Below are 26,628 nucleotides of genomic sequence, written 5' to 3'. Positions count from 1 at the left end.
ACAGGAGGATATCTATTTGTTTTTATTTAGAATGTACTATCTCATTGAACTATCTGCCTATGTAAGAAAATTAGACACCTACTGAATGCAGAGTTTTTTTTTTTTAAATTTCACATTGATTAACCCTCATCTCACATGTATAACTCACAAAGAACCTGTTTTATATAGGGATAACTGGAAATTAACTATATTTTAATTATCTATTCCTTTGTTTCATATCTGTACATTTACAGCAACGAGAATATATCTCATGGGGTTCATCTTGTGAGTCTTCTAGGAAAAGCAAAAGGGAAAGTCAACTTTATGCTACAAATGAGAGGTAAGTATAAGAGTTCTCCATTGACTTCCCTGTATTATTACCCATTTCTTATGAGATATGAGCAGGATGAGCAGGACTGGCATTCAGTCAGTAGGCACCAGAAAATCAAGTGGGCTGGTAAAGTACTGATGAGTTCCAAGCTAACTGGTAATTAGGCACTGTTCTGAGCCTCTGAGTAACCCTACTCTCCTCACCCCTCCCAATGTCCTGACTTCCCGACTCTTTTCCCTACATGTGTTTCTTGATATTGTATCAACTGAAGGGTTAACATTTTCTCAGTTGATTGGGTACTGGAAATTAATTCCTAGCCAAAATGATGTAAGTTGTTTGACAAATTTCTTTAGGCCATCTGAAGCAATCTCCAGGATCTATTCTTTTAGTGAATCAGGTTATTTGGTAATGACCATGAAGTGGTAGGGAAAAAAAATTTGTCTTTGCCTTTGTTGCTATACTGTTTGGGGAAATATTTTTTTTAATATTTATTTTTCAGTTGTAGTTGAACACGATACCTTTATTTTATTTATCTATTTCTGTGTGGTGCTGAGGATCAAACCCAGAGCCTTACCCATGCTGAGCCACAGCCCCAACCCTGAGGAAATCTTTATGAAGACCTTTTGTTAAGTCTTCAAACTATCTCTTATTGTAGTAAAAATATTTTAAGCATTCTCATATGTGTTCATAACCACATCATTTATTTATGAGAGGGTTTTTCTGGTTAATTTGAAGGGATGGATGAAGTTAAAAGATTTTCTCTGAGCTGGGTATGGTGATTCATCCCTGTAGTTCCAACTGCTCAAGAGACTGAGGTATTCAAATTATTTCAGTCACAAGTTAGAGATTAGCCTGAGCAAAATAACAAGACCCCATCTTAACAACAACAAAATGATATTCTCTTGAAACCTTGGATATTATAAATATAAGGAACTGAAATACTAAAATAGCCATCATTTATGGAGTGCTCATTAAAACTGTGTTTAGTCCTATACATGTATCCTCTCACTGAGTTCTTATAACAACCCTATGAAAAATGCCCTTTTATTCTTCCCATTTTAGAATTGAGGAAATTGGATGTTCAGAGCAGTGAAGTGACATATAAATAACATCAGTTTGCAAGCTGAGAACAGGATGTGACTCTCCCATCTTTTTGGTACCATCAAAGGTTGTATTGGAATCAGAAGCTAGATTTTGGCTCTGTCTTCCTAGATCACTTGGGCTCAGCTTTCATCACAGGCTGTCACCCAACCAAGGCCATCTCTAGCCCTGGACCAAGGCTATTCTTGTCATGGGACTTGTTCCTAAGATCCTTAGCTCTGTAAACTCAGCCTTGATCCAAAAAATTCCCACATTGGAGTGCTGTCTAGCAGCCATGGAGACAGGCAATAATACAGATGACACTAAGTAGAGCGTTCTGAACTGTAGAGTCCGGTAGCAGCTGTATGACTAGGGGAGAAACCTCTGCAACTCAAAGCCAGGGAAAAAAATCTTGGCTCCATCTCACCTTCTTCATTAACCCATCCTTTCTGTTTCCACCTGTTCCATTGTTTCATTTCTGCCTCATACACATTCTCTTCTTTTTAAAATCATTTTTCTGGATCAACATAGACATATATTATTGCAATATATAAAGCACTCTTTGAATTATGGAGCTATTAAATTATGAAAGTTAACCCCAGGGGTAGGAGTGGGCATCCAATATTTTTTTTTTTCTTTTTCTTCCTCCACAGGATTATTTCAGTACTTTGGACATAGTGGGCAATGAAAAATTTGTGTAAATGAATTGATTTTATACTTTTACAAAGAAATATGTCATGGTGTGCTAGTGATGTTTAAACTCTTTAGAAAAGCTTTCTGATTGAGGAAGAAGATTCTAAAATACTTAGTAGATTCATTACCAATAAGAGCAAAAATGGAAAGGAAAGCTTAACTTTGATTTAAATAATGAGAACAGGTTCTTATTCACTGGAAAACTGTATTTTGCTTCATTTCAGTTAGTGTCTAAGAACTCATTTTTTATTCCTAGGAAGCCTTAATTTACCTCTGCCATTCAGTGGTAGCCCAGGAATACAACAGATGCCAGCCAGGGTACCTGAGTGCTCGGTAGAATATTTGTTTTACATGCACTCCTGGAGGCCATGCCTTTGATCGGACTATGTGCCATTTACTTCAGTGGGCACGATTTCTGGGATTGTACTTAAGATATGTAAGAATGATTGCTAAAACAAGTTTCCAAACCCCAACGGCTTAACACAACAAAAAAATGTATTTCTAACTCACAGCAGAACCAAAGTGGATGTTCCTGGTCAATGAGCAGTCTATCTTGTGGTCGGTCACGGACTCCAACTTTTTCTACCATCTTTTAGGGCCCAAAATCTTCTGCTGGCTCTTCCACATCCATCCAGTAATTGAGAGAATAGAAACACATGAGAGTTTTCTTAATGTTTCAGCTTGAACCATAGAATAATAGCATAATGTGGGGATCCAGTCATAGAGCCACATCCAAGTGGATAAAGGCAATGTCACCCAGCTGTGTGCTCAGGGGTAGAAGGAAAGAGTGTTGGTGACCACATGTAGATCTCTGCCATGGGATGGTCTGGCAGGCACCAGCCAAGCCTGTTTTTCAATAGTGGTTAGCTTTGACAATGCTTTACTTAGAGATATAAGACTTCAGAATCAAATAAAGCAGTTATCTTGTTAAATAATTCTTTGCTAATGGTGCTATTAGTTTTCTTGCACTTTCATTATGAGTGATTTTCCTTCAACTTTGAGAGGAGAATCAAACAATTTTAGAGGATGCAATAAACGCTCTCTAAAGAAACATCCTATGTAATTTCTTGCCAAGAAGTTTACAAAATTCAGGATTCTGGTGCCAAAAAATATACAAAAGCTCAAGTTACAAGCATTGAAAAAGAAAGAAAGTGGGATTAAGTTAGTTTATAGAGTGCCTCTTTGATTTGATTACCAAAAAAAAGGTAATGATAAGGAGGGCTTGTTGTTATTGCTTTCTTCTACAGATTTTCTTAGGAAATATACTTTAAGATGTTCTGCTTTTTACTCTCAGGCAGATCCACAAGGATATTAGCAACAAGGGGCTCTAACCTGGCCATTCTCTGGGAAACAAGTCTGGTAATAAAGATTTTGCTTGGTATGGTTTCTAGAAAGAAAAAAAAAAATCCAGAGATATCCAAATGGGAAATTTTGACTTCAGAGAAACCTTAATGGGTCAGTTAAAGGAGCAAAACAGCACTATACCTAGCAACTAGCACACTTATGGCCATATTTATTCATTTAAAATTATTATATTAAACACTCTGTCAGGCACCATTTCAAGTGCTGGGGATGCAGCAATGAATAAAATGGACAAATATCCTTGCTTTCATGGAACTTAGCATTGTGCACGAACTGTAAACAATATTCTGTGATGATAGGTTGCAGAGAAACCCAACAAGAGGCGATAGAGGGTTTAGAGGGTTGTACTTTAAAATAAGGGACCTACTCCTTTTTAGTGAGGACTTGAAAGAGCTGAGGTATGAGCAGTGTTTACATCTCAGATAAAGGGGGCTTCTGGCAGAGCTAATTGCAAGTGCAAAGGCCCTGAGATAGGAGTGAGCCTGGCTTCTTCCAGAAATAGCAAGTAGGCCAGTCTGGCTGGAGCAGTCAAGAAAGGCAAAGAATTAGGGCAGGAGGTGAGAGAGGAGACTTGGATACTGAAGGGGGCAGGACAGAGAAGTTCTTGGAAGATTATAGTAAGGACTTTTTCATTCACTTTGAGTGACACAGAGAGCTAATTAAAAATATTGGTCAGAACGTCATTTTTCAACAGGGTCAGTCTTTCAGCTAAGCTAACAATATACTGAATGAAGGGACAATGATGGAAACAGGAGTCTCCTGCAGTAATCAAAATCAAAGGGATAGTGGTGTGGACCAGGGTAAGAGCCAGATTCTGGATATGTTCTGAGACTAGAGTCAGCAGGACTTTCTTATGGAATTAAAATAGGGTGGAGGGAGGTGAAGGAAAGAGAGGAGCAAAGTAAGACTCCAGGATGTATTGGTCTGAGCCAGTGGATGGAGTTGTCTTTTACTGCACTGGAAAAGACTAGGGAAGGAGGAGTTTGGGGCAGATGGGGAGAAGCTTGGTGAAGAGCAGTTGAATTTGTGGTACCTATGAGATATCCTACTGGGGGTGGGATGTGCAGTGAGTGTGGAGGTCAGGCAAGAGGTCAGACTGAAAATCTAATTCTGGGAGAGCTCAGAGGTGATGTTGAGAGCCATGAGCCTGGGTGAGATTACTAGACAGCGTGCCAACTCAAAGAAGAGGTCCAATGACTGAGTCTGGAGAAACTGCTGGCTAGGAAATGTGAGGGGAACATTAAAGGAGACTGAGACGGAGTGACAATAAGGTAGGAGGAAGGCCAGAAAAGTAGTCCTGTTTTAGAGCTACTCTAAGCTAGAAAGCCTGTTTCCTAAAGAGGTAGCCACTGTGTCAGTTGACAACTGACCAATTAAGTGAGAATTGGGTGAGGAGCTTCTTGGTGCTCTTGCTAAAGCAACTTCTATAGAGTGCTAAAGTGTGTGTGTGTGTGTGTGTGTGTGTGTGTGTGTGTGTGTGTGTAAGGGGCTCTGAAGTGAGATGGAGAGAGACTGGGTAGAGGGAATTAGAGGCAGTAAGTGCAGATAATACTCAGGAGAGTTTTGTGATAGGGGCAAGAGGAAACAGGACAATACCCAGAGGGGGTAAGTGACATGAAGAAAGGGTTGTGAAAAATAAGAGGAGGAGTATGTTTGCTAAAGAGTAGACTGAGAGAGAATTGAACAATGTAGGAGAGAGGGATGATTTGGGCAAGAGGGGATGGGATTTGGGGCACCAGGGGGAGGTTTGGCATAAGACAGGGTCATAGATTCATCTCTTTTATTGGGACTGATGGCAGAGGCCTTAGGAGGCCTTGAAGTTTAAGAAGAAAACTGTACAAAACAATCTTTTAGGAGAGAGAGAGAGAGAGAGGAGGAGAATCTACAAACTAAGGAAATGTGGATTGATTCCAGCACCTTCAAGGGATTCTCAGAGTCAGGCATCTTGAAAGAGTAAGCTGAATAAAGGATTATTTAGAGAATGATTATCTTCTTCCACCTGAATTGTGAGGAGAAAGGGGATTGAACATTTTCGGAGATTTGAAAGGATCATGAGATGTTTTGGGGGAAGCATATATTTGTGCGGTTAGGAGGGCGTGGGACCTTATCCAGGAAGACCAGATGAACATTGACATAGACTTCCGCACAGTATGTGGCAAGACTTAACGGTCTTGTCCAGTAGATTTTGCACTTAAAATATGAGCCGGTAAAGGGAGTGGGACTACTTGGATTAAATACAGCCCCTAGGGAGAGCTGGAGCAAGAGACCTGTGCATTATGCCTTCCAGACCTGAAACGGGAAGTCAGATTTTAATAACTTTGACTTACAAAATTAATACCCTCCAAAGAAAATTCACCTGTTGCCAATTCTAGTGCCAAGCTTTAGATGCTCACAGTTCCTCCAAGCCTCTTGTTTGTTTTTGTTTCTTTCTTCTTTTTCTTCTCCTTGCCAGTGTCTTCTGACCTTTTAGGCATGACTACTTATGGGCTTGCTATCTATCTTCTTGATGAATTGTTTAATAAGAAGAGAGAAAACGAGAGACGTTAAACATTCTGGTCTGAAACACATTTTTCCTGCTTTGAACACCCTAAATTCTTTGTGTACATATAAATACACTGTTTATGTCTCGCAATTTGGCCCACATAGTTTTGAAATCCAGCTCTTCAAAACATTCTTTTTTGGTTGGGTAAGGCTGAAAATCAGTTCTGTCAGAAGTAGTTCTGTTGACCTGAGTGTAAAGGACTTCCTTTTTCTTCCATATACCTTCATTTTTTTTGAGTTGGATACCCCAAAGTTGCTAAACTCGATCTATCTCAGAGTTAGATGTCAGTATTTAGCAAGTACTATTGCCACTAATGGTTATTGCACTTGTGTTTTGCAAAATTTACTTTCAAATTTTATGAAGTAAACTTTCCATTCAGTATTACTGAAAGAGGCAGGAAATATAGGGATAGTTTTATCATAAAGAAAATATTAAAAATTCATACACACACACACACACACACACACACACACTTGGTATGGCTGGTGTTAAGAGGAAATGGTTTTAAAGAGCAATTTTAAGAGTTGGCTAAAAATGTGAACGGATTTAGATGCAAAGTTGTTAAAATACATTCAATTTCATCATTATTGAATGTATTTTAAGATGAACTGTTTTCTTAAATTTATTCTATATTCCTTTGAGGTTTTTTTTTTTTTTTTTTGTACTAAGAATTGAACTCAGAGGCATGCTTAACCATGGAAGCACATTCCCAGCGCCTTTTGTATTTTAATAATCTTTTTTTAAAATTATTTTTAGTTGTTTGTTAGGGTCTATAAACAAGTCAGGATGGCGCCTGGCATTTTGCCAGAGGGAGTGGTTTGTGAGCCAGGGAGCCATTAAGTGTGGAGATTCCTTATTGGTTGACTGCTGTATCTAGTTTATGTTAATTAGGATAAGCTGTGTAGAATGTATATATACCCCTCCTGTGCTACAATAAATGGCTCCCACTCCTCCTGTAGTTGTTGTTAGACACAACACCTTTATTTCAGTTGTTTATTTTTTTATGTGGTGCTGAGGATGGAACCCAGGGTCTCGCATGTGTGAGGTGAGTGCTCTACCACTGAGCCACAACCCCAGCCCCCCTTTTGTATTTTGCTTAGAGACAGGGCCTTACTGAGTTTCTTAGGGCCTCGCTAAGTTGCTGAGGCCAGCTTTGAACTCTGCCTCGGGCTGCTTGGATTATAGGTGTGCAAGTTTCTTTTGAGTTTAATTAAGCCTAAGAATGGAGAAGTTAAGATGTATTGTTATTATTATTATCATTTTTGATGAAGAGTTTCTTTCCACTTTTATTCTTAATCATGAATGTAATACATTAAACCATTAATTTAGAAATATAGAAATTACAAAGAATAAGTCCCCCTCACTTCCCAGAGAAAAGCAAACTTAGCCATTTAGTTGTATCCTTTCTCTGTGTGTGTGTGTGTGTGTGTGTGTATGTGTGTTGTGTGTATTGTGTGTGTATGTGTGATTACTCTGGTTTTTAAAATATGTGAGCTCTAAAATAGTCATTTTAGCTCTGTATTTTTAATTTTGTTAACTTGAAAATTATAAAAATATTTTAATATTTATTTACCTCATTTATTTTATTATATGAATGGAGGTCTATTCATTTCATCAATTAAAGATCATTTAGATTTCTGGTTTTTATCATTGCAAGCAGTGCTGCTACTCACATCTCTATATATCTGTGCACAGATATCACCTATCTCATAGGTTAATTGGAATTAATAAATATACTAATACATGATAAAAGAATGCATGGCATATGAGTACTTCAAAAAGTCATAAATTCATTATGTTCTCTATTACTAGTGAACTCCTAGAAGTGAAATTATCAAATATTGTTAAGTATTACCAAATTGCTCTCCAAAGAGTTTTTACCAGGTTATACTCTCTTCATCAATGAATAAACATTTTTTGCTTGTCCATACTATTTAAAGTTTTTAATTGTCATAAGCACAGAAAAATCCACATGTATTATATATAAGTCTGGTTTCAGCAGTGTGAACCCCAATGTGAAATCCACGCTCAGATCAAGACAGAGTGTATCCGCATTACCCCAGAATCTTCCCTTGAGTTTCCACCCAGTTCTTATTTCTTTCCCCTACCCCAAAGTTAAGCGCTACTTTGTTTCTGGCACCATAAATTCATTTTATATTCTTTCATGTCCAGCTTCTTTGATTCAACGTGGTATTTGAATTGGATGATGGAGACCATTCATGTTGCTGCAGGCATCAATAGTTCATTTCTCAGTATGGTATTCTATTGTCTGAATATTGTAAATTATCCATTATACTATTAAAGGGCATTTAATATATTTTTTCAGGTATTTGAGTGCTACTCTATTATTCTGTGTGCTTTTTTGTTGTGTTTACATAAACATTTCTGTTGTAGAGTCATTAGTTGAATAGAATTGTTAGTTCATAAGATAGTGGTTCATTCATCTTTAAAAGATAAAGCCAATTTTCCAAAGTAGTTGTGCCAGTTCATCACAATGATAACAATATAGGCTTAGTACCACTTATACATCCTTGATGATTCTTGGTAGTATTTATTTTTTTAAATGTTGGTCATTCCAATGGGTGCATAGTGTTATATCATTGTAGTTTTCATTGTATTGTCCTGATAACTAGTGAAGTCTAGCACATTTTCATATGATTATTGATTATTTGGGTATATTCTATTGTGACATACCCTTCAAGTCTTTTGCCCATTTTAAAAATTGGAGTATTTTTCCTATTTATTTGTGTAAGTTATTTCTTTTTCTGGGTATGTGAGTATGGATATTTTTTCTTAATTATATTCTTAAATAAGCAAGTTCCTTAATTTTAACAAAGTCTGCTCTTTCAACAATGTCCTTTATAATAAGTACCTTTTGTGTCTAGCTTAAGAATCTGAGCCTACCTAAAGTCATGAAGGCATTTTCTTATGTTTCCTACAAAAAACTTTATTTTTTCAACTTTCTTTGCTTGGTCTACAGTCCAATTTAAGTGTTGTGAGAAAGCAGTAAATACTCAGGTTTCCCCCAAATAGGTATCTAGCTTAGGCTGCACCTTTTATTAATATGTGCTATACTGCCACTTGTGCTGTAAATCAAGTGGCCCTATATGTTTGGTTTTGGTGACTTTATGTTATATTAGTCTGTTTGTAGATTTTTAAAAAATCAAAATCATAGATTTCAAAATGTATTCTCATTCCTGATAGTGAAATTCCTTTACGTTTTTCTCCTGCAAGATTATCTCTGCAATCCTTTGCATCTCCCTCAACTTTTATCAAAGTATGGATATTACTCTCTTAATTACTTGCTAATTTGATAGCCTACCCTACGAAAAAAAAATCAAAGCTTTGTTTTCAAAAATTATATGGTAGCTGCCATCTTGATTTAAATTGACTCCATCTCCTAAGCCATGTTTAATTTGAAAGTTCAGGTGTGGATATCCAATTAGAGTGTGTCAATGGAGCTCCTTTCTTGGTGTCTTTGGATTTGGAACCAGAGAGGATTTGAAGTTCTAAGTATAAAATTCATGTTTTCCACCATGTGGAAAGTGCAGTATCTGGTAAAGTTAAAACTAGTTATGTGGATATATGCAATGAATAGATGTGGCAAGAAACCCAATTGTGCTGGAGTTCTTGATCCTCATTATTTAGTGATCCCAGGTGAATCTCTGTGTGTCCTGTGGATGGTTTCATTTTAACGTGGGAAAATATACATAACACAAAATAGACCTTTGCAACCACCATTCTACTTTCTGTCTCTATGAATTTGATTACTTTATATAACTCATGTAAGTTGAATCCTATAGTGTTTATCTTTGTCATTGACTTATTTCATGTATCATAATGTGTTCAAGATTTCATGTTCATGATTTCATTCTCAGAAAATTTGTTATTGGTGCATAGAAAAAAACCACTGATTTTAGTATGCTGCTTTTGTAACCTGCTACTTTACTGAATTCATTTTCAATTTGAGTGTTAAAACTACAATCAAATTATCTTCCAGAAAGATAGTATAAATCTATGTTCCCAAGAGGCAATAATTGACGCATGTACCTTCTTACAAGCTCAAGAAGATTATCATTAAATTTTCTGCCAACTGAACCAAAACAAGTAAGAAAACCAGACCAAACCAAAACAACAACAACAAACAGAAACAAAATCAAACAAAAAACTGTCATGGTTGTTTTTATTTTCATTTTAATCATTATAGTATGGTTGAATAGCTTTTATCTCATTTGGCCATTTGTATATTCATGTCTGTGAAAAGCCATTTTATAAGCTTTTCATTTTTCTATTTGTGTCAATGGGTTAATTGCTTTTTAGCTAATTGATTTGGTCCAGATAACATACTCATGACGCATTTTGAATATTAATATTTTGTCTGTAATACACATAATTGAACAATGCTCCCCTGGCTGTCAGTTCTCTTTTAAAATTGAGTTAAATAACATAACTTGTCATTCAGAAATTTTAAGGCCAATAGGTAGACCAGTTTTTTTCCTTTATTGCTTTTAATTATATATCTTATGTAAGAAGGTGTTTTTTATTCCAAAGATGTACATATTTTTTCCTTCCTTTTCTTAGTAATTTTATTCTTTTTAATTTGCCATAACATTTTTTGATATACAAAATTAATAAGTATTTTTGTGCAGATTTTAAGGCTATTATATAATGAACTTGTCCCCCACTTCTCTTACCACATATGTGAGTTATCTGATCATATTTTCCATCCTATTTTAATATGTAAGTGAAGACTGTATTCTCCCCAAAAGTTTTTAGAACAGCTAATTCCATTCTTCTCCTTTCCTTGTTGAACTGAAATATCTTCTGTATCATAACCAGACTATTTTTTTACATGGTTCTATTTATATACTTTGTTCCAATCTACTTGACTACTGTGATAATGCCACACTATTTTTATTACAGTATATTTAAAAATATTTTTTCTTTTAAAAAATAATCTCCACATTTTTAATGTATTTTATTTTGACATATATATTTGAATCACCTTGTCAAGTCTCGTTTATACTCTTAATGACAATTTATTAAATTTATAGATTAATTGGAGGCAGTTTACAATCTTTTACCCAGGAAATGATATCTGCGTTTATTCAGAGCTTTTTGTGTGTGATTGATTAGCATTCTATATTTCTTTTGTTATATCAGTTTTATCTCATTCATGCTAAGCTTATATGTAAATTATTTAAATTATTTTTTAAGTTATTTTGAATATTATGTTAATTTTGGGCTAGAAGTTATTGGCATTAAGTCACCAGTTACTGGGGTATAAAAAATATTTATAGTCAAATATTTATCATAAACATGAATAGTTTTTTAAATCAATTTTTATTTGATTCTCATAAATTTTCATCCTGTATAATCATAAAGTTTGCAAAAGTGACTTGTCTTTTTTCCAGTATTTTTGTTACTTTATTTTACATTAGTCAGAATATCCCAACTAATGTTGAATAGAACTGTTGATAATTTGTTCATGTCTCTCCCCTGTATTTAATGGGACTACCTCTAATACTTCATTCTTAATGTAGTGGGGGTTTTTTGTTTTGTTTTGTTAAGGTTAGCTTTTACAGTTCAAATCTGAAATGTCCCTCAGAGGCTCATGTGTTAAAGATTTTGTCCCCACTTCATAGCATTGTTGGGAGGTGATGGAATTTTAGGAGGTGAGAGAGGTTTTAGATCATTGGGGCATGTATTTGAAGGGGATCATAGGACCACAGAACCATCTTCTTTCCTTTTCATATCCAACCATGAGATGAAAAGTTTTGCCATGTGCTGCTGCCATGATATGCTGCCTCTCCACAGGCCCAAAAGCAATGGAACAAACCAAACATGAACTGGACTCTCCAGAACTGTAGCCCAAATAAACTTTTCTCTTTATAAATTGATAATCTCAGGTATTTTGTTATAGTAACAGAAAGCTTATTAATACATTGGCCAATAAAGAATTTTGATACTATAAACAAATACAAATTATATATGTTTTAATATAATTGTGGTATATTGGGCATGTCAAAGTCTGTGGTAAAGAACTGAACACAGTATACTGGAAAGACCCCAAATTTGGGGATAACTAGATGGAAACCCTGACTCCATCATTTAACCAGAAGTATGACATTGAGAATGATACTTAACTTCTGTGACTTTGTTTCTGCAACTGAAATAGAAGTATAATGCACACAAGAATAGGATTATTTTTTATAAGCAATGAAAGCTTATTTTACTCTTCCTGGCCTCACACTAGTTCATAGCACAGTATCTGTATACTTTGTATAGTACATTGAATTTTACTAAAGTGACACTTATGGAATCTTTAAGACTGGACCCACAATGTAACAAAATCAAGGATATATCAAATATGTGACTCTACTAAGGTGAAAACAAAAAGAAAAATCTTTCTTTGAGAGTTTTATAAAGTTGATTAGTTCTGTCTATCTAGAGTGGGTGGGAGGAATCTTATTACACTAAGCCTTTTTCTTTTAAGGGCCAAAATGTTTCATCCAGATTTGAGAAGTCATTCAGAAGTGTAAAAAACTGACACAAAGACCCCTTTACTTACAAATATGGTTTATTAGTGAGTGATATAAGAATTGAGTTACCACTAACTTAATAAATAGAATTAAAATACAAACCAGTGAACCCATTACGAAGTACTTTGTACATATTTGGATTCTGATAACTTTGAAAAGCAGAGGTCAGTCACCACTTGGACAATAAGAATTTGTTTCTTCTACATAGCTCCCATCAGAGCTAATGATCAAAATAGTTTTGAACGTCCCTGCATAGTTTTTCAAATTTAGGAAGGTCCTACCCTGTCATTACAATCTGGCTGCAAATATCTGCACACATATTTATTTACATTTTAATATGTAAATGAAGACTATATTCTCCCCAAATGTTTTTGGAACAGTTGTTTCCATTCTTCTCCTTTTCTTGTTGAACTGAAATATCTTCTGTATCATAACCAGACTATTGGTTAGTTGGAAAGCCTATGGCTTCTGTGAAGATGTTCAATTCATATGTGTCTCAGTGCACAATATACACATAAAACCAGTGAAATATATCTTAATCTACCCAGGGAGAGCCGAGTCCTTTTATAGCGGGGTTGTGTTTTCTGTGACTTGTACTCTCAGAGCAGTCTATGGAGCATTCAGAACACAGTGTGTGCTTCCACAGATATTGTAATGCAGTTAATGAAGATGATATATCTTTAGGGACTTCCTTTAACATTTCAAAGTCTGTTTTTTTTTTTCCAAATAGATTCTGTTTCTTGATGATAGACACTTTAATTACTTAATTTGTAGCAGCAACATTTAGTGGGGATTCTATAAACAGTGTTAAAAAGGCAAATAAAAACAATTTGACAGTTATTGAAGCCTATTAAGGAAACTTCAACTAAATAAAAAAATAGTATAAAGGTATAACTAAATATAAACAAGGCTATTATAAGAAGATACATTAGCCAATACTCAGGGTAATAGAATACACTGACTTCTTTTGGGGAAATTGTTACATAAATGAGTAGCATCTGTAATGTTGATCATCTTTTTTTAAAAAAACTCCATGGGCCAGGCAGGGTAAGGCACGCCTGTAATCCCAGCAACTCTGGAGGCTGAGGCAGGAGGATGGCAAGTTCAAAGCCAGCCTCAGCAACTTCGCAAGGGCCTAAGCAACGTATTGAGACCCTGTCTCAAAATTTAGAAAAAAGGGCTAGTGATGTGACTCCATGGTAAAGTGCCTCCGGGTTCAATCCCTGCTACCTAACAAAACAAAACAAACTCTGTGGGCAGAAGGAATGCTTCTAGGCAGGTTCAGAATCTATGTCTGGTAGGCTTGATAGCCTTCTCTCTCAGTGGTAGGTACATTTTCTTCTGTTCTCTCCAGGTAGAATCGTACATTTGGTGATTAATCACTGAGATTAGTGCCTCTGTAAGAGATGAAACCAGAGGCCGATAATAGATGTCAATATGTTGAAAACCAAATATATTTAAGGCCCACAGGGAAGGGTGGCCACAGAGCATACTCTTAAGAAAAATGAGCCAAATCCCCAAGGGAGAAAGAAGTGGCTTGCTTTTTCACATATTCCATCAAAGGCCAATTTTGCTGCTTCGAAGCAAATCTAAATTATTATGGGTGACTTTCTGCTGCAAAGATGTGTGTGTGTGTGTGTGTGTGTGTGTGTGTGTGTGTGTGCGCGCGCGCGCATCAGCAAAACCTTTCTTCTTTTTAAGGGAAAGATATTTTTGTATTCATTTAATCGGAGCCTTCTGTTTCCTGGATTTGCAGTCCGACTGGGGAGTTACTTTTTTCCCTCCGTGTGGGGAAGGCTGTGGGAGAGTGACGCAGGCAGGGCCTGGCTGGCAGGTTCCCCCCTCAGTGCCTGCCTCTGGGTCTGGCCTGCTGTGTGGCTGCTGTTTATACCTGCTCAAGTGCTTTCTGTGTTTGAGTTGGCGCTTGGAGCTTACATGCTAGAGCCCCAGGCTGCTCATGATGTGTGTCCCAGGACTTTGAAACCTATGAGCTGGCGGCTGGGGCAAGAGAATGTCTCTCTCAGTTTTTGGGTGAACTCCATGTTTTTTTCCAAGAGGTTAGATCACTGTCCACAGTCCAGGCTTGCTAGACAGAATGTAACAGTTACTGTTGGAGACATCCTGAACTTTTAAAGGCAGAAGGCGGGAGGGGGAAGGGGGAGAGAAAGCCCTGGGTCAACAGAACTGCTTGAAAATGAACATTTATTTATTTATTTTTTTATGTCAGGTAAACAAAGGTTTTCACTGAACTGGAAAACTTTATCATCAAAAAAAAAAAAAAAAGGCAAAAAGGATCACATCTTATTATGGTAAGAGGGACAGATTAGTATAAATTTCCCAGTTGCATTCCAGGTTATATTTGAGACCAGACCAGATTAATCAGTGGTTGCAGCAGGGTATTAGGAATGATATGATTTTTGTAAAACAAAAAAAAAAATTACCTGGCAGTGTCCCTGGTCTTTTCATCAGTCCATAAAGATCTTTGGAAGATTTGACTTTTTTACAGGGTGGCAAAGTTAGGAAACCTCTGGCCCTTGCTTGTCCCTTGCCACCCCTGTTTGCTCCTTCTTCCATTTCCCTTTTCCGTCATATTAGGAATATCATCATCTATTTTTTTTCCCCCTCGGATTTCTCTCTCCTCATCTTTTCCTATGATAAACTTTGGTCTGTGGGTGAAATTTTATTTTGGTTATATAATCTTATGAGTTGTTAGAATTCTATATTTTATTTCTGAGCATGTGTGTATACATAGATGGACATGATAGATATGTAAAAGCCACCAGACCTGAGACACTAGCAAGTCAGGAAAATGTTTTACACCAAAGAATAGTAACGTCCTGACCAAAAAATAGCCACATGGAGGGATTAATTGAGAGCTGGATGTGACTGATTTTCAAGTTCATAGCAACTTTGTTTATAGGAAAACATAAGAGAGCCCTTGTCACATCCTCCCCCCACCCCTGCCACCTCAATCAAGTACAGAGTCTGTGTTCTTATAAATATGTGAAGAATTTCATCTGTAATGTTTGTCTATGAGGGACATAAAAATACCTTTGAGTGGAGTGAGTGCCAGCCTTATTTCACCAAGCCAAGGGAAAGAAACGCTGCTCTTGGGTTTCCACCTAGAGAAATGCTAGTGAGGAATGAACAGACTAGACTCTAGCATATTTAGCCCTGGGTGGAACTCAGTGGTCTTCCACTTTACAGTGATGTCTTTTCTCTACCTCTCTCCTCAAACCTCTTTCCCAACCTAATTCATGCATTTGCCCTGAGAAAAGTTAAAGGATATTTAAATTGAACATTTAATTTCATCCTATCAGGAAGCAATGGCGTTAGGGACAGATGTATGCTATATGGACTCTGATGTGATACAGCTGTCCCAACATCTGGGATGGCTTTGTTTGTCATTCAAGAGGTTTATTGATGCAATGTGCATTCCCTGCTTCTCTTCATGAAGAAATGTTTATACCTGTGGGCATGTCCAGATGGCAGTGAAAGGCTTGCATTCATGAAAGCAGTGTTCCACAATTCATGGAGGCCAAGGAATGCAGCAAAGGCATGCCTCATAAAGAGACAGTTTCTAAGGTGACAGATGAGCACCCTTGAGGCAGGAGGTGGGGAGGGGGGGACAGAGAGACAACCAGAAATAATACCACAAAAAAACCACTTTTTGTTATTGTTCTGGCAATTTATAAAAAGGGAGTGTGGGAAGAGGGGGAGGGGTTTGGAATTTTGTTCTTTGGGTCTCAGTAGAAATTTAATTTGGGTCTGCCCTGTGCATTGGGAGCACAGTGTCCCTTTCATAGGTTAATTTCAGCGACATAGGCCACCAAAGGTCCAAGGCGTGACCAAAGGAACAGACTGATCTCTCAGGCTGTGACTGTCAGGTAGTGAATTATCAGGAGCTCTGCATTCTTGGAATTTTTTTTCCCCTGTAGTATGTCCCTTTAATGCTATCACTGGAATGGTAAAATTTCAGCTGCAAAAGTATTCTCAAGAGGGTATTTCTGACCCCAATTAACAATCTTGATGGGAAGAGTTTTCTCTTTGGACCACCTCCAAGTTCAGAGAAAGCTCAAATGAGGACTTCTAGCTATTGCAGCCAGTTGGAATGTAGAGTGTGAACCCAGAAGGTAATATAGAAGGATATTATTATGTCTCAGAGAATTTGACACATTGTAACTCCTTAATACATGATATACTATGTGGGGGTGGGGGAAGCCATGGAAGTAGAAAACAGCTCTAAAAACTAGAGAGGTTCTCAGGTTAAAAGAGGGGAATGGTCTCTGACAACCGAGTTAGTATTTCCATAATTTCTGTGTTAGTGGAGAAAAAGAAGAGTTCCTAAACTTTATAATAGGAGCCTGAAGGGCAGAAGCAAAATAACTTGCTTTTGCTACCGATGGTCTCATTGATATTCTTCATGTATTGCTGAAATGGCATGGATGAGGAAAGGACTGGCGCGTACGTTACTTTCTAAACCTAAATGGACGTACCTAATTAGATTGGCACAATGTCAAAATCATCCTAAATATGAAGTGGTAAGTGAAGGAGGACAGATTAACAAAGAATGGGTCGGGGTTAGAACTGGCACTTGTTCAAGTTCGTTCCATGTAGTTTACCAGGCAGTATGTTGGATGTTTGTAACAGACAGCTCTTTGAAGTGACACAGCAGAGGGCCAGTGTGATAGGGGACAGACAGACGTGAGTGGTGGTAACAAGAGGTTAAGAGAATAATTCCAAGAAATGGGCCCACTGTGCTGACCCCCACATGCTTTCTTTTCCATGAAGCAATTTGCCTGCAGCCCTGCCTAGCTTAAGTGAACAAGATATGTCACATTCCTCAGCAAACCTCCCGTTCACTGTAGGAGAAATGCAGGCCTGAAATAATGTCGATAAGAAGATCACAAGTTAGCCTGAAGGAGGGACTTTTGTGACCCCTTTCACAGGCCTGATCTTGGAACTCAGGGAGAAAGGATAATTCTTCCAAACCACAAAGTCTGTAAGAACAGTTTCCAACTAGAACCAGTCAGCATGGACCAAAGTGACCTAAAATGGTCAGGGCAGCAGGGACTTGAAAGGCTGATGTCATCCTGCTGTCAGTCAAAAGTTAAGAGAAGTGGACCTGGGCAGGTCTTTCTGGAGACTTCCATGGGACCCCAATCAAATGGAGGGCAAGAAAGGCACACTGTCCCTCTCCTCTCTGAGAGGACCCACTCTCTTCCTTGGGAGTGTCCCCTTTTCCCCTTTCTCAACCTTTCTAATAAACTCACTGCCTGTTACTCTGAGCGACATGTATAAAAATCTTTTTGAATTGATCACTAGAATTGAGGTATAAAGGGAGAGCCTTTGCATAAAAAATGGAGGGTTCGGTGCAGCTCCCTAGGAACCCCACCAAGTCACAAAGGCCATGACATTGCCTTTATTTCTTTAGTCCTTTGAATGGGGTTAATGCAGACCCCTACCTTTTGGACCCATGGTCTGGGAGAATCTACTGCCAATTTAAGTGATTCTTTGTTGTCTCCCATTAATATACTACAGGGGTCTCCTCACTACCCTCTAGCTACTGTAGGCCTCGCTTACTTTTGCAACATTATATTAACTACAAGAAGCCCTGGAAACAATCAGACACTTATTGAATGAAATGCTATTCATTCTTTCATTCCCTGAAGAAAACATTGTTAGGTAGAAGATGGGGTAAGCTGAGGGCAAGTTTTCATGGAGCCTGTCAGGGAAGGCCATAGAAATACCCATTTAAGAGACTGATCACTATAACCTATACCACAGTAGATAATAGGGTTCAAAGGAAACTGTCAAGGCTCACTTAAGTAATAGTCTGCCTTTAAGCTGGTGAATTTTAATTTACCCAGAAAAAAAAAGAGCTTGTTATTCTTTTCTTAATATTTTCAGAAGGAAACACACACATATTTCTTGGAAGTTAATTCCATGCTTTGGTCCCCAAAGATGCCTTGTGTCAAAATCCTAGCTTTTTAAGTCAAGCTAATTTCTTACTATTTCCAACTATGTATAAAAAGAACAATCTATCGTTCTTCTCAGTTACAACTTGAACACATTCATATAATGTCCTTTCAAAGAAATTTATAGGTGTCTCCAACTTATGTACCAATTCTAGTTCATATGGATATTTGGAAATTTGCAGTTTCTAGAAATATAATAACAATAGTAACAATATTTGTTGCATCCTTAATATGAGTCAGAGAGAGTTCTGTGTGATTAATGTCTGTTGACTCACATATTCCTTTTAAATAACCACACTAGATGGGTATCTTCCACAGATTATTAAAAATCGAGTCATAAGAAGGCTAAACAACTTTTCCAAGATCAGACCAATAGCAAATAGATGAGTTGAGAATGAAATGGATTCTGGCTTGAGAACACATGCAAGTGATTCAGGCGTTAGGTCAAAACTGAGCTTTTTTATTAGGTCCTCCAACCTTGTTCAGAAAAGCCCCCAAAGTGGAGAACTCTGCTCACAGAACTGAGAGCTCATTCATCACTTTTGAGATAATGTGCAGTGTATGTGTGAAAATGTTCTCATCAGATTTCCCAGCCCTATTTCAGTTTGTCGTTTTGGGTAGTTGTGTGTGTGTGTGTGTGTGTGTGTGTGTGTGTGTGTGTGTATGTGTGTGTGTGTGTGTGTGTGTATGTGTTTCTCTCTAGAACAGTGTAAAACTCAAAAAGCATCCAAAAAGCTTTTCTTATATTCCCCTGATATCTGTTTTGCTTGTTTATTTGCTTTTGTTATTTAGATCCTGAAGGAGAGAGAGAATTGCAGTCTGCTGTGGGTTTGATGTGGGGAAGATTAAAGGAGGAGAGTCAACTGATTCTCCAGGCTCTTCATTCCTGGGACAGCAAAGTCTGGCCTGGGGTGTGGCCGGGAAACCTGATGACAATGCTGGAGAAGGGGCAGCGAGGTGAGCAGGGGAGAAATAGCGTATCTGAGCTCCCATTTCTTTTCTCTTTCCATGTCTTCCTGTCGTGCTGTCATTAGGGTTGTCACACCTACTATGTCTTGGAGAGAAAGAAATACAATAGAAACTGGAGATGTTTAGGCATCAAAGACAATCTGTGGAAAGAAGGGGTTTGAATGTGGTGAAAAGCATCAGGGACTATTTCAGTGAGGAAAGGGGACTGATGTGACTGGATGGGTGGTTTCCCCCATTTCTCTAATCATCTGTTGCAGCTTGGAGGATGGTAATGTTTGGAAATGAGAACCCAATCCCACTTGCCAAGAAACAGCTTTTGTAGATCTTTGGTTTTTGTCTTTGTCTTTTGTGGTGCCCTCATGCATGCTAGATGAATGCTCTGCCATTGAGCTACATCCCTAACCCTTTTTATTTTCTATTTTGAGAAAGTGTCTCTATAAATTACTGGAGCTGGCCTTAAACTTGCTATCCTCCTGCCTCAGCCTCCTAAGTAGCTGGGATTACACACATGAGCCACTGCACTTGACTTTGGAGATGTTTAATGCTTCATAAGTATTACTTTATATAGAGTGTCCCCAAAATAGACATTTTAAAATTAATCTGAAGTACAGTAATAAGGATTATACAATAGGGTCTGTGTAGAAAGGTTAAAGCAAATGTATCTAGAGAAAATCTGATGGCTTTGGAGTTCTGTTTTATAAGCAGGGAAACATCTTACTAAAAAGGTACATCTGATGGTATTGTTCTAGCCCAGGAAAAAAGAAAGGCAATCCACATACCCCTGGAATCAGGAATATAGTTACTGATATAAATGACTGGATAACATGTTCCTTAGACAATTGGAGAATACCAGGAGATTCCCCTTAGTTCTAAATATATTTGACTGAAAGCTTAATATTAGTCATTCATTTTGACTGAAGTCTAAGAAAAGAGGAACAGAGGACATAATGAGGAGGCATAAGAACTTAACTCTCTTCTTTATAAATTCTGTCTAGAGGTGTGCATTAACATAAAATATGATTATTGGCATAGAATACCATTTTTAAATAAAAAAACAGGTCTTAGTTTTGAATGTGAGTTTATATAGGGCTGGGACTGATATAGGTGAGTTTATATAGAGTTGGGAATGGTTGACATCAAAAGCTGATTTTTTTACATCAAAAGCTTTGATTGATATCAAAGCTGATTTTTATCCTAACTACTAAACATGGGTCATTCCCAATTACAAATGGCAAGAGACCTTGGTACAAAAAATATAGATTCTATAGTTTTGCTTAAATATTATTTATTAAACTAAATACTATTTATTAACATTAATGAAAACTAAAAGCACATTCCTTCAAGTTCAAGTCATTTAAATTGTATTCACTGGCCCAAATAAAAAAGGGAAAAAAAAGTCCTAGGTTTCATTTCAAATATGAAGTAAATTCCTCTTTGGCTTTAGAGAATCCTACATGAATGAAGTCATATCATATTGGGGAGAATATGATAAAATAAATTTTAATATTTCTCCTTATATGGTTGCCTTGCTCAAGATCAGGCATTAGAATAAGTGCACTGAAATTAAGCAATAAGTATTCATATTAAATGGATTGCATTTGAAACTTCATATGCTCATAACAGTTTTTTTTTCCTGTACTTTCAGGTGTCCCATTCTGAGTGTGGACTGTCAAACCAAGTTGTGTATCTTTCCCTCGACAGTAATCTTACCTGCTTTGTATTCTACTGTTACCATTCACATCTTCAGACATTCCAATTTTTTCCCTCATTTTTATTCTAAAGCCATTGGACTATAGGGCTTCCAACTTTGGTGCTTTCTGTTCCAGTTAAAATTAATGTTCAAGAACTACCAAATTTTCACAAGAGATTCTTTATTATTTATTCACATGGGCTGAGTAGCATTTTTTAGAATTCCATGTAGCCTGAAAGATAAGTGAGTGGAGAGTTTTTATCTAATCATGCTTTTTTATGCTCTTCTATTAAAGTAAAGAGAACATTCCTTTATAATATTATTATGATTATTATTATTATTATCAAGAGATGTGTACCCATTATGCTGATAATAACAATCTATTGTCAGCACTAAAATAACATATTGCCATATTTCAAATTAATACTTTAAATAGATATAAGTGAATATTCCATACTAAACTGAGATTAATCTGTAGGGCACACTGGCACACATCTATAATCCCAGGTATTCAAGAGGCTGAGACAGGAGAATCATAAGTTCAAGGCCGGCCTAGACAACTTAGCAAGATCATGTCTCAGTAATAATAATATCAATAATAAAGAGGATTAGGAATGTGGTTCAGTGGTAGAGCACCCCTGGGTTCAATCCCCAGTACTGTAAAAAATAAATAAATAAAAATAGGTTAATTCATGCTGATTAGCAAAATTATTTTGGGTACAACTTAAGAATTCTGCTCCTTCTTTAGTTTCCAGGAAAATCCAAGCCTATCTCACTTATATCCCACTTGAGAGCTTATCTAATTGGAAAATATTTCCCCTCTTGGTAAAGTTGTATCTACTATGAGGCCAGCATTTTTTTTTTCATGTAGAAAAAACAAACAGACAAACAAAAAAACCCAAACCACTTCTTACTTAATATACAATCTCTTTCCAAAAAGTCTGTATTTTTTTCCAGTGTTTTATTCTAGAAGGAAGAATAAATACATTGGACCAAAACAAATTATGGAAAAGACTATCCATAATTGGACTCCATCTGTCCAAAGGGGGTAAAGCCTTCCAAAGGCAGAAAAAAGATTTGAGTAACTAAGTAAGAACTGTAAAGTTGGTTCTGTTGTCTAAGGAGGCATGTAATCTTCAGTTAAACTTAAAATATCTGTTTAGTTTCTTAACAATTGAATTAATTTAGTGTAGAAAATCCCTCCTAAAAACCTACTAGGGCATCTGTTATGTTCATCAGTAACCTACACTCAGAGGCTATATCTACGAGATCATGAACAATGGAATGAGAATGCAAAGATTGCTTCCAGATAACTAAAATATGCTCTTACTCCACCCCTGCTGGTTTTCATCATCAAATGTTCTGTATTAAAATTTTTTATTATGGTAACATGTGTAACACTGTAAAGTTTACCATTCTCACCATCTTAAGTGTGTATTTTAATACTATTGAGTCCATTCACGTTTTTGTGCAACCATCACTACTATCCACTTTTTTTTTATCATTCCAAGATAAAATTCTCTATTCCTTGAACAAAGTAACTTCCTGTTCCCTCTATCTTTCTTCATTCCCTAGTAACTACTGCTTTTCTTTCTGTCTTTATGTATTTTACTCTTCTAGGTACCTCATACAAATGGATGGTACAATATTTGTCCTTCGTGTCTGACTTGTTTTACTTACCACATGGCTTTAAGGTTCATCCATGTTGTGCTGTGTCAGCGTTTTATTCTCTTGGGAGGGTAATTGTCCATTAGATGTATGTACCACATCTTTGTTCACTCATTCATCCACCTATGGACATTTGTATTGTTTTTACCTTTTGACTACTATAAACAATGAGTCTGTGAACATTGGTGTACAAATATTTGAGTCCACTTCCAGTTATTTTGTATATACCCAGAACTTGAATTCCTGAATCATAGTAATTCTGCATTTAATTTTTTTTTTCCAGAACCATCATGCTGCTTTCCAAAGCAGCTCCACCAGGCAAGGCTCCCACCTATGAGGCACCAGCATTCCCACTTCTCCACATCCAAGCCAACTCTCCTTCCTTCCTTCCTTCCTTCCTTCCTTCCTTCCTTCCTTCCTTCCTTCCTTCCTTCCTTCCTTCCTTTTCTTAATAATAGCCATCCTTTGGGTGAAAAATGGTATCCCAGTGCATTTCACTTAGGTTTATTGATGTTGAGCATCTTTTCATGGCTTGTTGGCTATGTGTGATTCTTCTCTGGAGAAATGTCTATTCAAGTCCTGTGCTCATTTTTGGGTTGTGTTTTTTGCTTGTTTGGGAGTGCTATAATTTTTTTTTCATGTTCAGTTCAATTTTTCATGGTCAATTTTCAAAAGAGATCACTTGGTTCCTTACATACTATAAGGCACATTTTCTAAGGCCAACTCCTGAGAAAAGCTGAATCAAGTCTAGCTCTTTTAGTCAGAAAATAAGCCATTTATCTAGTTTCAAAAACATTAAATATCATGTATGTTTTATTCTCTATTTTGTGGAATCATCATTAGTAATTGTTTTCATAGTACCTTACTTTTTAGCATTGAAAGGCCATGATAACATTCTCTAAACTCTGTGAAATAAAGAATCTTGATACCAAGAAAGTTCTTGTGTAAGAGATGAACATATGACTTGATAATAGAAATAGTTTATCTGTTTTGGCTTTTTGAAAAAACAAGGATGCTGGGGCTGGGGTTCAGTGGCAGAGCCCTTGCCTAGCATGTGTGAGGCGCTGGGCTCGATCCTCAGCAGTGCATATAAAAATTAATAAAATAAAGACATGCTGTTCATCTACAACTACAAAAAAAAAATAAAGGACTCTGTAACTATGTTTCAAGATCAACATCCCCTTCTTTCCTTTACTCCCTTCAAAAGAGCAAGGAAATTCACAATTCACTTTTCTCTGGTAGAGCAACATAATGAAAACCATGCTTCAAAAAATCAAGCAAAGCTGAGAAGGATAGATTGGTCATCATCATTATTAACAGCATCATCATTATTAAAAAGGAAATATTAGGTCCACGTCTTTATGGAGTGATGTAAATTTATGCAACAAAAAGTTTATAGATAAACTTCTATAATATGAAAAAAATGCAAAGGCCATGAAAGAAAATGACCACATGGTATGAAAATATGTATTAAAACTGCTTATGCTGTGTATTTTGTAACAACATTCAACTAGTGAATAGTGGATAGAGTTATGAATAAATAATAATAAACATTATATTATGTTAAAATTAAAGGTTGGTAATCATCATTATTAACAATCATTATCACTAGCATCATCAACATCAAAAAATATAAATTTTGTCCATTTTTTTTTGTGGAGTAATGTAAATACATATAATGTATATAGTTTTAGTTAGTTTTTTGTCTCTATGACCAACATACCCAACAAGAACAACTTAGAGGAGAGAGACTTTATTTGGCACTCTCAGTATCAGAGGTCTCATCCTTGAACAGCTGACTCCATTGCTCTGGACCCAAGGTGGGGCAGCACATCATGGGGGAAGGTTCCAGTGGAAGAAAGCAGCTCCATTCATGGAGTGGTCAGGAAGAAGAGAGAGGGAAAGGGGAGACAAGGGGCCACAGGGAAGTTGCAGCCTTGTAGGACACTCCCCCAATGACTCATCTCCTCCAGCTGCCCCACCCACCTGTCTACAGTTACAACCCAGTCAACTCATTCAAACTGAATGGACTGACTAGTTTACAGCTCTCACAATCTAATCATGTTACTTCTGAACATTCCTGCCTTGATACAGGAGCTTTTGGGGGAGACCTCACATCTAAACGATAACATTCTACCCCTGGCCCCCAAAGCTCATGTCCATCTCACAGTGCAAAGTGCATTTAGTCTATCTCAAAGGGTCTTATAGTCTCCACAGTTTTAACATTGTCCAAAACTCGAAGTTCAAAGTCTCCTCTGAGACTTAAGGCAAACTTTCAACTGTGAACCCCTATAATAATCAAAATCAAGTTTTATATATATATATATATATATATATATATATATATATATATATATATATAATATGCATTGGCACAGAATAAACATAAAAGGGAGAAATAGGGGCAGAGAGAGAAGGCATGGGGCCAAAACAAGAACAAAACCCAGGTGGACAAACTGGTCCTGTAACTCTACCTGTACTTTTGCATACCTCATCAAAGATACGTGGTGGAGAGATGTTATTTTGAAAGGGCTGGGGCAGGCCAACCCTTTTGGCTTTATCAGTTGAAGCGCATGTGGGTTCTCTTTTAGCCCGGCTAGCTAAACCCATATATGTCAAGCAGTATGCCAGGTACTAGGAATTCAGAACTGATCAGGAATGATGTGGTCATTGATTCATGAAGTAAAGAATCAGTTCTACACAATTATGGAGGCTGAGAAGCCCCAAGATCTGCAGTTAATAAGCTGAAGAGCCTAAAGTATATTTGAGTCTTAGGAACTGAGAACAAAAAGGTCGATGTTCTAGTTCAAAGACAAGCAGAAGGAACATTATTTCTTATTCAATGTAAATTTTTAAAAATTTTATTCAAGCCTTAAGGAATTGAGGATTATTTGTACTAGGGAAGGTGTTACGGTTTAGATATGAGGTGTCCCCTGAAAGTTCATGTGTGAGACAATGAAAGGCGTTCAGAGGTGAAATGATTAGATTATGAGAGTTGTGACTCAATCAATGGACTGATCCATTTGATGGATTAATATTTTGAATGAAGTAATGGGTGATAACTGTAGGCAGGTAGGGCATGGCTAGAAGAAGTAGGTCACTGGGGCCATTCCTTTGGGGGTTATATTTTGGCCCTGGCAAGCAGAACTCTCTGCTTCCTGACCCTTGTGTGATACCCAGTTGTTGAATTCATAAAGGAAAATGGAAAGTCTGCAAAGACAAATTTGTATTATAAGAGAAGTAGGCAATTAACTCCAAATTTGAATTTTTAAAAATGAAAATCTTGTCTTTCAACTTATAGGAAATAACACAATAACCAAACCAATGGTGTTGCCAGTGAAATATGGGTTTGACGATTAATTCTGAGGATATCCCTTTACATCATTCATGCTGAACTTCCTCTAGGAACTCACGATTTCTGAAGTCTCTTGATAATTATCAAGGATATACAAGTTGATTTGTGAAAATAGTCATACTTAAAGTGGGCCAAATTCAGTACACTTTACATATTATTAGGATTTTCCTTCTCTACTTCCTAGCATTCCATTTACTTGTAGTCTTTTGGTCAGACTGAAAAGAACCAACTCACATTGGCTGAATTGTTCTCAGGGATTCTGGATGGACCAGAAGTAGCTACTTCAGGAAACTTTGGACCAATTTACATAACTCAGAAGACCCAGTTAGGCATCTTAATTTTGAATATTTATCTCATTCACTTCTCAAGTATGACTTACCTTATCTTTACTCATCTACTCCAAACACTAATTTTGCCTTTTTAAGGACACTTCAGGTAA

At 36.9% G+C, this 26,628-nt stretch overlaps 1 protein-coding gene across 1 annotated transcript in view; it reads left to right on the top strand.

The window, feature by feature from the left end:
* LOC144256553 (uncharacterized) overlaps positions 1 to 24,195 on the top strand; it is a 70,985-nt gene extending 46,790 nt beyond the window's left edge. The window contains exons 2-4 of the mRNA XM_077801686.1: positions 234 to 319; positions 19,300 to 19,464; positions 23,118 to 24,195. Coding sequence (XP_077657812.1) covers positions 304 to 319; positions 19,300 to 19,464; positions 23,118 to 23,383 — 447 coding nt within the window. The 5' untranslated portion in view covers positions 234 to 303 and the 3' untranslated portion in view covers positions 23,384 to 24,195. The remainder of the gene's footprint in view (positions 1 to 233; positions 320 to 19,299; positions 19,465 to 23,117) is intronic.
* Positions 24,196 to 26,628: the final 2,433 nt, after the last annotated feature.

The sequence above is a fragment of the Urocitellus parryii genome, chromosome 8 (assembly GCF_045843805.1).
Source record: "Urocitellus parryii isolate mUroPar1 chromosome 8, mUroPar1.hap1, whole genome shotgun sequence".
NCBI classification, from domain to species: Eukaryota; Metazoa; Chordata; class Mammalia; order Rodentia; family Sciuridae; genus Urocitellus; species Urocitellus parryii.
This window is presented reverse-complemented; position numbering and strand designations above follow the sequence as displayed.